This window comes from Xiphias gladius, chromosome 10 (assembly GCF_016859285.1).
Source record: "Xiphias gladius isolate SHS-SW01 ecotype Sanya breed wild chromosome 10, ASM1685928v1, whole genome shotgun sequence".
Classification (NCBI taxonomy): domain Eukaryota; kingdom Metazoa; phylum Chordata; class Actinopteri; order Istiophoriformes; family Xiphiidae; genus Xiphias; species Xiphias gladius.
The window spans coordinates 23288217-23307287 of record NC_053409.1 but is presented as its reverse complement, the minus strand read 5'-3'; the positions used below and the strand labels follow the sequence as shown (position 1 = coordinate 23307287).

Sequence of the window (19071 nt, the reverse complement as noted above, 5' to 3'; positions counted from 1 at the left end):
AGCTAAAAGGGCATTTATAGCCTACACAGATCGTTACATATCAAGTGAATCAGATATATATAAACTAAATATAAGTTTTGTCTAAATATCCAATTTAGGCAAAACCTCCATTTATCCGATGTGACAACAGGTCTAGCAATTAGGCTAACCACTTTGAAATAATGGGTGAATGCTCCCAAGTCGTGACAACAGAATATTTTCCAATTGCTGGCCATCTGGAGACATGATTTGACTTCAGAATATGATTTGATCAAGCTAAATTCGATCTTTAGCCTCATTTATTTAGGACTAAAACTGCCTGGCGACATTCAGTAATTTTTAATAACCAGCTCAGTTTTTATTCTCAGTGTGTAAAAGTGAACAATAACAAGACTACATCAAAACCTCGTTTATCACTGGACCGCCCTACTCGCTGTGCTCACATATACAGTGATTTAATACAGCCAAATTCCCAACAAAGCTGTTCTCATTTACATGTTTTTCTGTTTCTGTCATCAAAAAATGGAATAAGTAGGAAATAGTGCCTGTAATTCAGCCCTTTAAGACTGAATGTTAACCAGCAGTCACTTCCAAGCCATTTCCAAGCTGCTGCTCTGAAATGCTAAAATCCCGATTTTATAACCACGGCGTCCTCTGACAAAATCACAAGACATATATTTATTTGTAAAATGATCAGAGAGAAAGTTAGAAGCTCATTCATGTCTGTCACAGCTGCCGTGTTGTCTATTGAATGATAAGCAGCTCGACCTTGCACTCGTGGGGCAATATTTATGCAAAAAGTAGCAAAGGTTTGTCCGAAAAGTCGCAAGATTTGTCGCTAGGTGCTTTTGTGAAGAAAAATCAATAAACAGTGTGAAAAGTCGGTAAATCTAGCGACAAAGGCGCTAAGTTGGCAAACTGTTTGCGGCAGTTGATTTTGATAGAGCAACGACCAATGGTGTAACTTCAGCACGAACATTCACGATTATGCCGGCCCCGTCGTCGTGGTGCAGCCACAAAAGGACCAGAAGTTTAAAATCCAGACCAACAAATTGATACAGATTCACTGAAATAAGTAAAAGCCATTTGTTAAGTATTCTGATGACATGGCAGTCCAGTCCATCCCATCCCTCAGACAGACACATCTGGTTTGCCCCTGCGCCTCATCGGCTCGGTCGATAATATTGTTTAAGGCTTGTCTGTGTTTAATTGGTGACAGTATCTGACTGGACTGAAATTTAAAAGGTGGAAATTCCATTGCAGGTTGCCTTTGGCGTTTTGTTACAGGTAAAGGTCCATTTGGTAAATTGAGCCTGTGCTTGTTAAATTGAGTAGGGAAAAATGAAAGATGAGAAAAAGAAGTCAGAAGCAAAATCTTTTGTCAGTTTCCTCTCTGGCATAAGTCTAAATTTCTTTTGATAGCCACTTGGCGGTATAAACTTACCCACTTCAACTCTTTCTCAGTGGCAGTTGAAGATTTTCTGCTCATGTAGTCGAGTGTGGAACAGTAAAGTAAGGCTTATGAAACCATTATGCTCATTTAAGGTCACTTGATAAAACAGTATAAGCTGCGTGACCAGCATGTTAATGTCAAAAGTCTCCTTGGAAATTCAGCAAACATGGTAATCTGGAATATTTTTTGAAAATGGAGGTTGATCACTGTTTCCAATTGTGTCCCCTGGAAATGGATTCAGCCATGCCCGCACTAAGAATAATTGCGTCCTTGAAGGCAGACTGTTACCGTCGTTACAGCTCAGTGGTACAGTTTACTGTACTGGGATTTTGCTGTAGAAGTGCAACATTGCTTTATGAAATATAAAGAACTTGGAACACTCCTTGCTGTTGGGTCCATCCCCAGCACTTTATTAACTGCTTTGTAACTGTCACCTATGGGTTAAATTTTTTCTTTGTTTTTTTTTTTTTGTGCCACAGCATAGACACAATGCAGAACTTGTCTCCCCCTCCTGCCCCCTCCCACTGCTCCTCTAATATCTCTCCCCTGCTGGTGGTGGGTGATGAATTCCTCAAGTTGACCCAAGCCGGCATGCTTCCTGTTCGGCCCGCCCACCCTCATGCCACCGTTCCTCATAATTACCCATTCTGTTCTGTCATCACGCAGACTGCCAGTCCCCCGGGCGGCAGACTTCAGAGCCGCCTTCAGCAGCTTCTTGGATGAGAGGCTCCCCACCATGTTCTCCGCAGCCTGCTGCTGTGTGGCCCAATGTTTGTTGTTAGGCTGATGACAGCGATCTCACAGTATGCTCCTTTTTTAAATGGGTCAAAGCTGTAGTAGTAAAACATGCTGATACGGTAAATTACCTGCTAATACAATAATATGTCCCATCATATATGATCATTATGGAACTCATAGTCCCTATAATGTAATGATGTATTACATTATCAGGAAACAAATTCTCACAAGATCAGGTATTAGTACATTTCTGCTCATTTAGAGCAACATTTTATTAAATCCTCTATTATGTTTGCTCATAACTCTAAAAGCTGACCATGAGCTGTCCATAAATCTCTGTAGTTCGCTGGAACAGAATTTAGTCATATGAATGGCCTAAACTATCCCTTGAAAACGCAACTTTGCAAATTCTGTGCAGTACTATTTCGATGATCGAACAGTAAAACTCTCCCTTGAAACCAGTGCTAATGAAATTCAGACCATATATGCCATAAACTCTTCGCTCAAACAAGTTTCGATGAAAGTGTCTCAAGCAGCTTCTAAACGACACAACACAAAACTGCGTTTGAAATTTTAATTTTTTTAGGACTTTAATATTGTAATATCGATTAATTTTTAATGGTGAGTTTTCACCTCCTCCGACCAGGGTCCGACATGATAACTCTGCCAGCAAAGAAGTTACTGTCGTTGTCTCAGCTACAGATTATTATGCGAATGACCTAAGGCATGCGGACATGAAGGAAAAATGTATTTCCTGTGTACTGAGGCAGCGACATCAACTGTGTGTTCCTCTTTAAAGCGCTGTAAGGCCCCTGTAGATTAAGTAGAGCAATGCTTTAAGATTCTATGAGAGCCGCCCTCCATCTCCTCCTCCTCCTCCTCCTCTCCTGAGGTCAGTGTTCACTGCACCAGCGCACAGAACAAAAGGCCTACTTCTGAGGTGATCAATCCTGAAGTGAGAGCTAAGGAGAGGGGGGTTTGGAAGATGACAGCGAGAGGGAGGGAGGCAGAGAGAGAGAGAGAGAGAGAGAGAGAGGAAAGAAGAGCAGCAGGCAGCACTGAAGGTCTCTCACACAGGAAGCTGAGAATCTTCGGGAAAACGTGCATCCTCTTTAAAGGGAAGACCTTGTTAATGCTATCCTCCGCACAGTCAAGCTAGCAGGAGTCTCCTCGGACCTGACAGGATGCGGTTTCATCAAAATGTGATAAAAAAGAATCGGGAGTGACTGCAGCACCGGCAGCGAGCTACCTCTGCGACAGTGTTAGGAGACAAGCTCTCTACGCTCACGCCTTGGCCGTCCTCGCCAACTCCACAGCAAATATTAAATCTGTTTTCAAAAGGAAATAACCAGCATGCAAATGACAGACTGCTAACATAAACGTGCACAAGTGAAAGAAAACGAATGATACATTTATGTGTTTGCGTAGCGCATGTATGAGTTTTGGGGGCATCGTGTGTGTTTGTTCATGAACAAACAAGAGTTTGTGTTGTGCAGCATTTGGGTTCAAGTGAATGAGTAGTAGATCGTGTATGAATGGGGGTAGGCTGATTTTTATTCTACCTGCTTCCCACACCTTGATTCAGTGCAGTGTCAATGCTGGTGTCATTCACATGTTCTGTGTGTGTGTGTGTGTGTGTGTGTGTGTGTGCGTGTGCGTGCGTGTGATTGGGAGAGCTTACGGTGTGTGTGAGTATGAGCCTTTTTGTCTCAGAGTTCCCAAACCACTTTTAAACCCTGCTAATCTTAATTCCACAGGGAAGGTGCGTATAATTAGAGTTTGGATCAGCGCCAGCGTGTTATTGCTCACAATATACAGGCTGTCTTATCGTCCCAACCTCACTGCACTGTGGGTGACACCCATTTGGCCTAGTAACATCCAACCCTCCACACCCCCACCCATCCATCATGGCTGTGGTACGGGGCTTATCATAAGCCCAGAACCTCTGTCAAACCACCGCTCCTTTTCTGATTTTTTTTTTTTCCATCTCATCCCCGGCTGTCTTCACTTTCTTTACTTTTATTCATTTTTACTCCTCCCGCCGCTTTCTTATCTGCTCCGTCACCGCTCCGTCTTTGTTTTAACTTCAGAACCACCTCAGCTAACTTCTTCTGTCTCTCTAAAGTCAACAACTTTGATACCTCTAACTTAAGCTAACTGTTGTAGATTTGTTCTTTGAAAACATTTAAAAGATATTGTAGTTCAATATTAGCACAAGTTGAGGTTCCCGTTTGCCTTTTTTCTCTCTGTCATGAAAGGTTTCATGTGAGCACAGGGAGCTTTGCCTCACCTGAGAGGCAGTCTCACACTAGAGCTACACTGGTCTGTACAGTACTTGTAGCTGTGCTGAAGAATTAGCATCTTAAAAGGGCAACACACAACACTGCCGTAAGACATGCTTCAAAACACCAGTGAACATTTCCATATCTGCGCTGCAAACGCCAGTGTCCCTATTTCCAAGCACCAGCACTCCAGCAGAGCAGCTAGGGTTTATGACGTTCTCTCCCTGGAAAGCACATCCGGCCTCCTGTACACTGACTGCTTCTTCTGCCTGTACATCGTGTCTGGTGTGAGCCACATGCTACAGTGTGATGCGACGCAATGCGGCACATCACGAGGCGACGCGAAGCTGTGCGACACAGCCGGTGTGTGTTGCCGGTAAGAGTTTTACCTGTCATTAACACAACCAGTGGAGGGCAAAGGATGATTTTTAAACTATCTGGTAGTTTTAGTAGCTGTGACATTATAAAAATTCACCGTTGGAGAATATATATCAATGTTGGACTGGCGATATTTTTTGGATTCAAAAGAGTGCTCTTTGCTAACCCTCATTGTCATCGTCAGCTATAAAGCTGTAAAAGTTACAGCAATATCATTGCTTCGAGTGATGGTACTGAAGTAGATGAAGTAAACGCAACCTTTGTTTAATTTGATGGGTGAAGCTATCGCTACTCAAGGTCCACTTCCATACTTGTTCCTGACCTTTGGACTTTCTTAGCAGACGTTTGCTCAGTTGTCATGAAGCTCTAAATGTTCAACACTTCCAATGATTCCGAGCACCTCTAGGACTTCTTGTCCACGTTGGCTCAACAGTTGAGGTTGACAGTTCATCCTTAAATAGCTCCACAAGATTCAGCTAACAATGAAACTTTCGGATGTTTTCACCTGCACGTTTTCACCGGAAATGTTAGCCTTTTGTCATTCAAATTTGAACTGTAATAAAAAATGAACCTGAATTAAATTAAGATCTGGAATGGCAGCTCATCGGCAGGTCAGTTTACAAACGTCAGCACAATTTAAAAATGGGTAAGAAACAAGATTAAGGCACAATAGACTAAGAAGTAACAATGTGAGACACCTCATAGTGATAGTTATGAGTTGAAACACTGGCAGTGACCCAGAGCAGTGCCAGTGTTTCAAAAACACTGGCAGTGGCTGTGTAATCTGCCGGAGGAGGGGGAAAAAAAACAAAAGACAGTCCCTATTATGCAAACAGTGGCGGCAGCTGCAATGATTTGCTTGTTTACACATCAGATCTGACCAGCACGCAGAACAGAGAAAAATTGGAGCCGGGCCAGGTGTTACTCTGCTGTTAGTGACGGGGATATGAGAGGAGACTGACAGCCCCATAAAAATCTGAATCGTCCATCCTGTGCGTCTACACCTAATTCAGAAAGTTGCTGAATAAACTGTTGCCTTCTTATAAATACATCTCTTCTTCTTTGCTTGGCTACTCTTTCTGTGCTTTGGTCCACCAACTGCTGGCTATCAGATCTCCAATACAGTCTCCATGTACCCACAACACCTTGTGTTTCGTGGGTCGCCCCCCCCTGCAGTTAACTCAAAAAGGAGGAAAGAGTCACATTTTTAGGCATCTTGGCGCAGCTGTCCAAACGATTCATTTCAAGAAAACACAATGAGTCTCTTCAAACAGAGCTGATGTGAGTGCTCTGTCTGTGTTGATTGGTTAAATGCTCTTTCAGTGAGTCTTCTCAGTAATTGCTTTATTTGAGTGTTTGCTTTCTTTCTAACCTCTATTCACTTCATTTTTTCACTTCATTTTTCAGTTTTATCTCATCACAAGCTTTCGTTTTCATTTCTGCTGTTCTTCTGCTTTTTGACTGGGCCTCCCTCTTTGATGGAATACTGGCGAGTACTGTGGACGAGGCGGTGGGGAAAGTATACAGTATGTACAGGAGATTGATAAACAGATTCAGAGGGAGAGGGAGGGTGCGATGGATGGAGAGCTGCCCGGCACAGACAGCAGGTGGCCGGCGGTGAGGAAGCGGAAGAGTTGGGGAATGATGGAAGTAGAAAAAGGGAGGAAGAGAGACAAAAAGATTTGGACAGAGGAAGGGAGGGATTAAAGGCTTCTCCCTTGTCAGTATTTGCAGCATGTGTCCTCTACCCCCCACCTCACCACAGGGGAGATGGAAGGATGAAGCCAGAGAGAAGCAGCAAGCAGCTAACATTGTTTCACAGACAAAGATTTCCTCTCTCCTCTTTCTCTACGCTTCCGTCCCTCTCTCCCCCTCTCCCCTCGACGCCTCTCACTCCGCAGTTTTCCTTCAGTGATGCCGAAGGATGATTGAGAGCTCCCCCACCAACAGCACTTTTAAACAGATGCATCAATAAATAAATGGCTTGATATTGTGCTGCGTGCGTACTGCATGCGTGTGCATCCGTCCATGTGTGCCAGTAACTGCACGTGGGATCTGTGTGTGAGCGTGTGTGCGTGCGTGTGTGTGTGTGTGTTGTCTGTGCCCAGGCGATCCAGCACTCCATCCCCTCTTCCCAGGGGCGAACTCTTTGAATGCCTTTGTCTTTTTCTTCTCCTTTTTTTTTTTTCCTCCTTTGCTGTGTTTGCCACCACTCGTCTCTCTCCAACGTCCTCCCCTATTTCTCTTTTGTCTCATTTCATATCTTTTCGGTTTCTCTTCTGCATTTTGCTTTTTTTCCCCTCCCCCCCTCGCTCCCCCCTGTGCGCCCTGCTGACGCACTCAATCTCTTTCGCACACTGCTGCTCACCTTGAGAATGCTCAAACACAATTCCTTCAGACAGCCTTTGTGTGTGTATGTGAGAGAGTGAATGAAAGCATTTGTAAGTCCACAAATTTGTTCTAAGGCCGCGTCAAGTGATTTTTGGCATTATTGCTCAACCTGTAGATTATTTTTTTAAAGCTGCTATAATCGATATTTTTACAGTAACAATAGATCAAATGACTGTGTGTTATGTGAAAGGGCTCGCTTATAGTGACAGACGATTATCACCATACTCTCTTCCCTCAGCTCTAAGGAGCATTTCAGCATCTTTCAACTCACCGTTTTGGTTTTCCAGCTCGCAGCTTCACTTTTTTGGCTTGCACTCAGCAGGTATTCAAACATGAATCCAAATGATTGTAAGTGCAATTGGCCAAAAAAATCAATTTACACAGGTTTAAATAATAAATAATTTACTCTGTAAAATGTTCAGATTTGGGGTGGTTTCTACAGTCCCACAGATGGCATCTTCAGATTGTTTGACCAGCTGTCCAAAATCCAATAATATTCAATTTAAAATGATATAAAACCAAGAGAAGTGATAAATCTTCACATGTACCCAGCTGAAGCCAAGAGATGTACTGCATTTTTGCTGGATGAAAAACAATCCACAGTAACCATACATTTTTGATCAGTTTTCCGATGATTGACCAATCAGACAAACAAGTAAATGTTTTAGCTCTAGAGTGTTAACACTCATGCTTACGCTTGTCTTGTGATTGTTTATGTATATTTGTCTTTACATATTTGCATTTAATTCAGACATTCTAACTTTACCTGCATTTGTTCATGTGCCATTTTGCTTTTGTGCATACAGTATTAATTCCAGTGTTCCAGAGAACCCATTTGCATTTGTGAAATGAGTGCCCATCTGCAGGTATCTCCAACCCGCCTTCATGCATGTGTGTAAACGCACGTGTGTCCACGTCTAAGCACACTTCTCATAACTAGGTTCATATATGCACAGTTCGCTCTGCCACAGTAAGATATTTACACACACATACTCACTCACTCACTTACTCACTCACTCACTCACTCACTCACTCTCCCTGACTACCCTGCAGAAAATTAAGAGCCAATTTAAGAAGTAGGCGACTTGCACTGTAACTCCTCTGGCTTCTGGTTATCTTTGGAGTGTTTTCTCTACAGCGGCTGCCTACTCACATCATGGCATAATGAGATTTGCGCGACTTTTATCCTCTGTAGGACTCCTTCCAGGATAGTTGTTCTCCAAATGATGTCTCCTTTACCTGATGGTGGCAGTCCAGAGGTTAGAGAGGAGGGCTGAAGATTAAGGGAGAGCTGGTTGGAAGACTCACACGGACTGCCCAGTGTATTTATGGGAAAATAGAATGTAGTTGACTGGAAGCCAGGAACTGATTTTAATGACAAAACTCCAATTTGTGCTTCAGTTTGATTCCAGTTTGACTCTATCATCTATGTTGCCAGACCTAAGAAGGTGATTTTACGAGTAAAATGTTAACATAGCCAATTGTAATGGTGACCAAGGCTATGCAAATAAGACCCAGGTTGTAAAAGTGTTTTTTGTTTGAAACAATATTAGCAGTAGCTTCCATATAGCTGACAGTACAATAGAAGCCTCATAAATGCCCTAGCGCCACCTCGTTAGGGTGGAAAAATCTGCCCAATAATGGTCTCTCTTATAGCTACTGCTCATTGGCAGGTGTTAGTGAATCTCATGTAAATTTTTAAAATGTTTTAACTTACTTTTTCTGAATTGAGTAACTTAAAGCTGCAAAAACCTATATTTTTATGTTAACAATTATTCAAGTGACATGATCAAAGTTAGAGAATTAAAAGAGACAAATAATTGCCAATTAAAGTACGTTGACGAAACGTATATGATATGAATATGATGAATTTTCCTTGAGCAAGAACAGATTCACATTCATACAGACACTTCTACATTGGAGCAGCTCATTGATCAGTGGTACAAGCTATTGATTGTGGACAATTCCAAGTTGTACAGTAGAAATATGTAAATGTGAATATGACCCAAAAAAAAAAGAACAGGAGCTCAGCCAAACGTGTCTGTTTAAAAAAAGGTTACCTGCATGTTAGACAAGAGAGCAGGCTGTTTGCAGAGAGGCTGAGGGAGGCGGACTGAATCTATAAAGTTTGTTTACAGCGACATTCAGATGCTCCTCCATCTGCTTTTTATCCAGTAAATCAATTCTGTTGCTTTGTGCTGTTCAAGGACCTCGCTTATGAAGAGGGATGTTGTCTGCATGCAGATTCTCACTCCCTCTGCATGCTGTTTATCACACAAATCCAGGCTGTGAAGATGCTGCCTTGCTTGGCCTGCTGCATCAGTATGAGTGAAGTTGATTCTGCCAGAAGCCAAAATTTCTTGAAGTTAATTAAGAGTTTAGGTTCATAATCTTACCCAGAGTGAAACTTGAGTTGTAGTAGGAGTATTGATGTTGGTTGGCCAGAAAGTTACAGATTGGATTAGTACTTAATAGGAGTTAGTGTTAATAAATTGATATTCATTCAAACACTGACCAAACCATGATCATGATCCTTCTCCCGAGTTGCCCAGGGTGAGAGGCGACGGCGGGTGTGGGGATACACACGAGCCCCCGGCTGATTGCCACTGTGTTGGAGTTCTCAACGGAGACCGAGAGGCTTGCCTCAATGCGACTGCAAGTCGCTAAGAGGAAGGCTCTGACTGTTGTTTGTGCTTATACGGCAGTTCGGAGTATCTGGCCTTCTTGGAGACTGTGGCCTGGGTCTTGGAAAGGGCACCACCTTGGAAAGGGACTGTATAGTTCTTCTTGGAGACTTCTATGCTCATGTGAAAAATGATGGCGAAACCTAGAGGGGGGCTGATTGGGAGGAACAGCTTACCTGATGTGAACCCAAGTGGTGTTTTGTTGTTGGACTTTTGAGGTAGCCATGCGTTGGCCATAACAAACACCTATGTTTGAGCATAAGGTGGTTCATAACTGTTACTGCAGAACACCTTGGGCCTAATATCAATGATTGACTTTGTGGTCGTATCATCTGATCTGAGGCCGTATGTCTTGGACGCTTGGGTGAAGAGAGGAGCAGAACAACAGATCACTTGGTGGGGAGTTGGATCAGATGGCGGGTGAGGCAGCCAGACAGACCCGGCAAGCCCAAACATGTAGTGAAGGTGAACTGGGAACGTCTGGCAAAGGCTCCTGTCCATGGGGGCTTTAACTCCTTAGCATTCATCCCGGGGGAGGTTGGGGACATGGAATCTAAGTGGGTCAAGTTCAAAGGCTCCATTGTGGACGTGGCTGTTAGCGGTTTTGGTCGGAAGGTCGTTGGTGCCTGTCGTGGCAGCAACCAGACAACCTGCTGGTGGACACCGGTTGTGAGGGAAGCCATCAACCTGAAAAAGGCTGGCCAAGGGTTCTTATGAGAGCATGAGACTAGTATTGGTAGGCCAGAACGGCTGCAAATACCCTGCTGTGGGAGGAGTTCAGGGAGGCCATGGAGAAGGACTTTCAGTTGGCTTCAAGGAAGTTCTGGCAAGCCATCTGGCATCACAGAGAGGGAAAGCAGTTCTTCAATTCTACTTCTGACCTTCACCTATGGTCATGAGCTTTTGGTAAGAACTGATATAATGAGATTGCAAATACAAGTGGCTGAAATTAGTTTCCTTCATGTGGTGGCTGTGCTCATTCTTAGAGATAGGATAAGGAGCTCTGACATCCATAAGGCGCTTGGAGTAGAGCCGCTGCTCCACTGCAAACGAGCCAGCTGAGTTGGTTCGGGCATCTGATTAGGTTCCTGGGTGCCTTCCATTGGAGGTTTTGCGCGCATGTCCAACTGGTAGAAGAACATGCTGGAGAGATTATATCTCATCTAGCCTGGAAACACCTCGGGATCCCCCAGGAGGAGCTGGAAAATGTTGCTGGAGAGAGGGCCTTCTGGGCTGTCTTGCTTATATACTCGTATAACTTGCCACCACAACCCAACTTTGGATAAGAGGAAGAACATGGATAAATGGATGGACTAACCGAGCCAGACATCAGTGCTACACACCCAGCAGTCTTCACACTCACAGAGGTTACATATTTCAGATGCTTCACAAACTTTGACCTCTAATCATGACAAATTAGGACTCTGCACAGTGAGTTGCTCATTTGTGTTTTCATTTATTTCTGGATTTTGACTGCTGTGGTGGCAGTGGAGAGTGCATAGTTTCAAGACTTTAGGCTGGGCATGTCGGATGTTTCAGCCGGTTTTTTATGTATATGGTAATGAGGCAACCCTTTCCATTGTGTTTCGATTCATTCATACTTTATGGGCGTTATTGTTCTAATATCATGATTCACACTTTTTCTATTTATAGCTTCTGCCTGTAGTTTTGCTTGTCATGACTGATTTGGTTTATAGTTTCTTTTGTATTTGATGTGAGAGCTTTTTTATAAACCCTCTTGTACTGTATCTCCTCCACAGTAAGCAGTACTCTGATTTTATTTTATCACTAGCTTTATTAAGCACTTTTATGTTTTATTAACTTGAAAATTTGCTATTGAAGTTTATTTTGCAAAAATGAGTTTGCTTAACAAAGCCTTTTGGGAAACTGCCATCAGAAAGTATGCCACACCAGCTCTGTTATTCATAAAGACTGAATGGCCGTGTTCTATCAGATGACATTAAACTGGCTGCAGTCAGTTCACAGAGTACTTCAAAAATTGCACGTGTTTTCAACAGGTGCTGCGTGAATAAATTTTGTGTGTGTGTGTGTGTCTACTTATTTTAGGTCAACCATTTGGGTGGAATGTTAACCTTAACTAGTTTGCAAGAAATGCTACAAGCTTCGAGTGGTTTATGGCAGCTATTATAACAATTATTTTTCTTGCCGATTATTCTGCCAATTATATTTCACGATTAATTGATTTATCCTTTGATATTTAAAATGTCAAGAATAATGAGCAATTCCCTTCCTAATTACTGGACTAGAAGAAGTTATGTCTCAAAAATTGCTTATTGCCAAAAAAAAAAACCTCCAGTATTTTTGGGATGAAGTAAAAGAAAGTTTATACTCATATTTCAGAAGCAGTAATCACCAAATATAGAATATAATGTAGTTGGAAAAACTACTTGAGCCCTCAGTTACTTAACAAGGCAAAAGAGATTATGCTTCTTAGCTGAGAGTTTGATAAGAAGATTCATGCCTCTCTCATATTTGTTCTGAAATTCAACATGTAGCTGGAGCCAGCAGTCAGTTAGATTAGTTTAGCATAAAGACTGGAAAAGGGGGGAAGCCGCTGGCCTGGCTCTGTCAAAGGTAAGAGAATCTCTTGTTTGTCTAATCTGTATAAAGACTGAAGTGTAAAATGAAAAATTGTGCTTTTATGGGGGTTATCTGTCAGACTATTCCTTGTCTGCGAGGTTTCTCATTTTTTGTACTGGTTAAACAAACATGATGTAGGATAGATGTTTGCCCTCATGTCTGGAGTTTGTTAAACTAAGCTAACTAGTTAACGGCTATAGCTACATATTTAATGGACAGACATGAGAAAGGTATTGATCTTGTCATTTATTTCTCAGCAAGATAGCGAATAAGCACATTCCCTAAAAAGTTAAACATTTCCTTTTTAAAAGTAGTGACTCAAGCAAAATAAGGGTTCAGCTCTTCCTAGCCCAGCTGTTACAACAAAGAGAACCTTTGGGAGATTTGGATACAGGCACACATCTGCAGCCACATGCAGGAATTTAATGAGTTGGCTTTCTCCACAAAGAGATTCCAGGGCATTAAATGTAGACATTTTTTTCTCTTGTCAAGGTCTAATAACGAGAGAAAAAGAGACTTCCTGTCAAGGTGTTACTGTAACCCTTGGTAAGGATATGATTATAAGGCATCACATCTAGAGAGAAAGTGCTAACATGTCAATAACCAGAATCGACAGCTAGATAAAACACTCAGCAGTTTAATTGCAGGCTGAGTTGACTGGGAGGCCATCACCTCTCGCATAAGCCTTGACCCCCATGTGAACACGCAGTCGACACAGAAATGCCACGTGTGATTTCTACCGTGTTTGCTTTAAAGTTGAATCGCAGTGCTGCCCTTTGCTTACACCTGTTCTCTGCCAACAACTCAATGTAATTAGACAGAGGCCAATGGATTTTCTCAAACATCTTTTGATTGTCTGTCTACACACAACTCCACACACATCACGCCCCATTATCGCTGTTTGACTTCCTTTATGAGCTGAAGCACTAGGAGATTTATTTCAAACAACTGATCAACTAGACGTAATTTTTCCAACATGTTTGACTTTCTTTATTTTTTCTTCCCCGTTGCGTTTTTTCATTTCTGTCAGGGTTTTTCCTGCTTGTACAATGATTGCATGTCTTGCTGTTCTTCTTGGAGGTGCTTGCTGCTGGTATGCAGTTCTTAGTGTCTTGGCAGTTGACGCCATTTGTTTCTCTATTCACAGCACTTTGGTTGCTTTGACAGCCGAAGATGCAGGATGGCGCCTTGTTTACTGTTGTCTCTGACTTTCCTCAATTTCCTCCCCTTCCTCTTTTTCTCCCATCGTTGTCTCCTTTCCTCTGCTCCTTTTCTCTTCTGCCTCCACCTTGCAGTGGTGGAAAGTTACTAAATACATTTACTCAAATACAGTTTAAGGGTACTTGTACTTTAATTGATTATTTCCATTTTATGTTCCTCTATATTCTGCACTACGACATTTTAAGGGAGATACCTTTCACTTCCCTATGTTCATCTGACAATTGCAAAATACTTTGCAAATGAAAAATTTACATACAAAATACAATGTGTTTATAAAACATGATTTTTACAGGTGGCCACTAATAAATAAAGTATTTGAAATTAGCTGCACTATCTCTACCTGCGACAGCATAAAAATGTTGAGCGCCACTTTCTAATAAGGCAAACTTTACGAACAGTTTATGCTTAATAATTCTTACCTTAATAATTATTGAATAATTTTCTAATGTGTTATACATTAGTCTTGAGCTATTATTAAGGATGTCCTTGGGTTGCAAGGCTGTAAACAATCCAGAGGGAGTTTTTAAAACATGGAACCCGGTGATACAAATCAATGATTACTTATAAATGCACCATTCTAGATAAGTACTTCTACTTCTGATATTTATAACTGCACTAATTTATATATTAACAATTAATCAAAGGACACTACGTGATGTGAAAGGTGTTCCTCATAATGATGTACCCACTGTGAATTATAATCCAGCCCTGAAGTTCCCCTCAGCTCTGTGGAGCATTTTATGGTCTTTAGCTTATTGTTTTGGTTTTACGTCTCCAAACTTTATTTAAAAAATCTTGGTTAAACCTACACTGCACTAATTGCCCTGGATCAAACAACCAACAGAAAAAGTCAGTAACTGGCTGGTTACCATATTGGAGTATTCAGCCACTAAAGAGCCAAATATTTGTCTCGGGAGTTGGTGGAGACCAAAACAGAGCTTGAAATAGAGTGAATACTGGACTTAGATTCAGTAGGTGGCCAGAAACAGGACTGAAAATAAGCATCTGTTTGCAAACACTTTTGTCATACCAGGTTTATAATATCTCAGTGATAATAAATCATTGTTCTCTTCACATCCTGTTGCACTAACCCAAGTAGCCCAAAAAACTGGCTATTGAAGGTTTAAGGACATCATGTCGATAATACTTGTACATCCTTACTAGTGAAACTTTGAATGTATAACTTGCAACACAGTATATTTTCACATCTTCCAACCCTCCTTTGTTGATTTCAAAATGTGTGTGTACTAGTTCTTTAAAAACAACTTGCCAGTGTTTCATTCATTTCTACTCAGTAACTAGAGATGAAACACACTGGCCTCATGCTGGGCAGTTGATCAGAGCACCGACAGTAGATAGTCTGCGTTTATCTATCAATGACCTTCGCGCTCCTCTTCTCCTTCTTCCTTTTCCCTAGCAACTGCTGAGAGAGATGCAGCAGATGGCGAGCCGGCCTTTCGCCACCATCAACGTTGCCTTGGAGACAGACGAGGAGCCACCTGACCTGATAGGAGGAAACGTCAAGGTGAGCTGAACCTTCTTAGAGCAGCCACCACCATACCTTAGATATCTACCTTTCATCGGGATTGAGTGGGCCCCGAGCTCATCCTCCCTCAAGTGGGAGCTAAGTCATGTGCCCATCAACAGCGGTTTGTGATTACAGTCACTAAAGTGATAGATATTCCTCACACCATCTGTTTTACTTCCTTTTTGAGTCTGGACTCTTGAAGGTGATTTCATTAGTTTTCAGCAAGCCAAGGAGTCTATATTGAGCTCACTTATAGAGAAGAGTTTGAAGCGTAGTGCAGGTCTACAGCACCTAATGAGGGTCAGTGCGGTGTACATTTGCCGCTCATGCTAATTTACTTTCACACGGGAAAGTGTGAATGCCAGATGATGATGAAAGTGGGCTGCTGATGAGTTACACAGCACATTATACCAGTTACAGTCAGTCATTGTGGGTAGGCAGTGGTCTCTAATGTGAATGAATTAAGTTAACCCTGGAGTTAAATACTTGCAGACGAGAGTAAGGTAATGTAGATTAATACTAACCTCAGAAATTAGCAAAGAGTTTCGTTCCAATGCTGAGATATTCTTCGTTTGGAAAAAATAAAAGCTTACTTAGAGGAAATGTTTGCTGGCATGAGAATTACAAAAAAAAAAACATTAAGGGACGCTATTAAAGGTCCGTTTCCACTTCTCAGTGTAGGTCCCGAAGTGAATATTTGAGTCACAGAACTTGAACTCAAGCTGACACAAGTTGGAATTTCCTTCAACCTCCAAGACCAGACACAATTTGCCAGCCCCTTGCTTTTAGTTTCTGGGTGCGTTGCTATTGTTTTAGGGTAGCTAAACTGAACGTAAATATTACATTAAGCCAGACTTTATAACCATATAATATTTGTTAAATCAAACAACTCAGAATGAATAAATAATCAGCATTTCCCTAAGGAATGCAAACTCAGAGATGCAAACCAAAGTCAGAAACTAAAAAGCAAGAAATGCAGTCATGTTTTAACTGTGATTTTGGATGGAAACCCAGCTTCTTCCGCTTCACATTTAGGCTTTGTAATCTTTTGCAGTCATTACATTTGATTGCTGTTATTGTTGGTAGGTTTGAGGTAATTCATTTCTTTGTATTTCTTTGCTTAGAATGATGTGATGACCTTTGGAGATAGCTTTCTATGAAACTTCTTTTACCAGTCCAGCATATGGAGATGAACAGAATTTTTGTTTGTAAGCTCAAAGCACTGAAAAAAAAAAATGTCCAAACTATTCTGGATGGAAAAAACAAGACAAACATGTATAAAAGACATTTCTTCTGTCCTTAGTGGTTGTGGAGTCGCAGCCAGAAGATTCGTGGGAGTTAAGTGATTAGTATAAAACCAGACTTCTGTGTCCCAAGACTATCTTACCAATACTTTTGTGTTAACCCCGTCAGAGAAAATTTCTACCACGAGTAAAAAAGCAGTTTCAGTGAAACTGTCATATGCTCTTTAGTTTGTAAAATGTAATGTTTCCATGCCGTGAGCACTACGAAGCAAAACGTCTTTCACCTCCGTTGTATCAGTGTGTCAGTCCGGAGGCAGAAATCTTTAGCCCCTTTTATGCAGGCGGTTCAAGGAGAGAACGTCGGGCCTTTATTCCGCCTCGCTGTTCTGTATAAAAGGTACAAACACAGAACGTAGGCGAAGAGCTGCTTCACCTTAAAGCCGGCAGCGGAGGTAGTCCCAGAGCCAAATCGACACCTGTGTGAAGGGGAGAGCCGGCATGGAGGGAAAGGCGCCGATGGTGCTGTGTTACACGTCACACCTCTGATTCGGGAATGCCGGCATGCTATCTAAAAGCTCTCAGCGGGAGGGGCATCATGTCGGCTTCGTCTGCTTCAGTGTAAACAAGCGAAGCCGGCATAAGGAGGGTCTTCTTAACAGCGACATAGCGGGATCTCTGTGTAAAAGAGGCTTTAGATGCAAATTTCTCAAAACCTGGGCAGGTAAAATCAAAATTAACTGCAAAGTAAATGATTTTTCGATTTTTGTTTTTTGGGATTTGGATAAACTGACCTTTTAATTCAGTGCAACACCCACTGTATGTTAAAAGCGTGTTTCATTGGGATCCTGTTGAATTACCCTCCTTAAAGAAGTACTCCTATAACACTGCTAGACTCACGATGGACTGTTCAAATCAATGCAGCAGAACCAAAATTATCTTTTTTTAATTCCACGCCGCCTTCTCCCTTATCAAAACCTAGCGCCTACGTTACCCACAATGCAACTCAACCGCCAACAGTTGGGTCGCAGATCTGTGTGTGTGCTATGCTACTAGCAGCTAGTGTGTCCTCCAGCTGCTAGCCTCAAGCAGAGATGAGGAGCGGGCCACAGAGGTCTGGTAAGCGGACATCTGTCCAACTCCACGCCCCCCAGATTTTTTTTTTCGTTTTCAAACTTGTAGTCTTCAGCCCCAGCTGATGCCGACTCAAGTGCCATCACTCGGGGACATTCGACAGACTTCACTCAGCTCCCTCTGGGGACCCAAAAGTCTTCGTTTGACGTTTTTCACGTATGCAGTAGTGCTCCACAAGACCTGTTAACGGACTTTGATGTCTAAAATTGGTGGAGTTCCCTTTTAACCTGTAAGCACCTCACTCAGCAAAAGTCATCATCTGACAAATTGTTTGGCTGTTGGTGTTTGCCGAACTTGCTCCAGCGAGATCGAGCTAAAAGACGAATCTTTGAATAGATTCAGTTGCAAAATTGTAGAGTAGACTTTAATCTAGAGCTCAAGCACAGTGAGAAGTACAGTATAGCAGATTGAACGTAGAGTTTGAGTCTGTTGAAGTTATAGTAGAGTGGATTTAAGCGTAAAGATCAAGCTGTTGGAGATGGTGGCTATTTATTGTAGAGAAGAGCTTGACGTACCGGTAGAGTTCAAGTAGGTTAGAGCAGGTTTAAATGCAGAAATTGAGCATAGAGGCAGCGGTAGACAGCATTTAAAAGTAAGAATTTTACAGAGTTATAGAAATTGCAGTTGAGTACTCGGCAGGTTCACCTGTGACTGTGTACTTCTTGATGAATGACCTCTGAATGCAGATGTAGTGCAGAATTATAGGGCTGTTTCAGCAGGGTGGCTCGCGGCCCCTCAGCTCTGACAGGGGCCATGCATCTCAAGGGGCTTGGCTCCCAAGCACAAGGTTACTCCCAGCAAAGGCCGCAGGGCCCCTCGGGAAGATCAGCAGCTAATCAAATCCCTGCTCCAACAGAAATTATCCCGCCTCTTCACTTCTGTACTCATCTGTCCTCAATTCTCGTTCTTCTCATCTCCTTTTTTACTCATTTTCTGCTCTCTTCACTTTTTCCTCTGTTCTCTATTTTTGTCCTTTCTCTTAATGTTCCCTCCTCTTCTCTTCTGTCTTCATCTTATCTTTCTTTTCTCTCTTCTCTTCTTTCCCTTTGTGTTCTGTTTTTTTCCCTTTGCTCTTTGTAGTTTCTCTTCTGGTCTTTTCCTCTTTTATGTTCTTTGCGATTTATCATTTTTTTATGTCTTGTTGTCCTTTTCTTTTAATCTTTGTCTTATCTTCTTTCTTCCGTTTTACTCCTTTTTTCTTTTCCTTGTTTTCTTCTGCCCACTGTTTCAGTTCCTTTCTTTTTATGTTTTTTCATATTTCCTGTCTTCATTTAATATTTCTCTGCTCTCTTGGTGTCAGTTTTTTCCTTTCCTCTTTTCTGTCCATCTTGGTTTTTATCCTCCTTTCTCTTCTTTTTTTTGTCTCTTTGACTCTTCTGTCCTTGCTAGTTTCTCTTATTTCATCTCATCTCTGTTTTTTTACTTACTATGCACTCTTCTG

At 42.0% G+C, this 19071-nt stretch overlaps 1 protein-coding gene across 1 annotated transcript in view; it reads left to right on the top strand.

The window, feature by feature from the left end:
• Positions 1 to 19071, top strand: part of atrn (attractin) — a 132636-nt gene that overhangs the window by 93822 nt on the left and 19743 nt on the right. The window contains exon 27 of the mRNA XM_040136426.1: positions 15145 to 15252. Within this exon, the coding sequence (XP_039992360.1) occupies positions 15145 to 15252 (108 nt within the window). The remainder of the gene's footprint in view (positions 1 to 15144; positions 15253 to 19071) is intronic.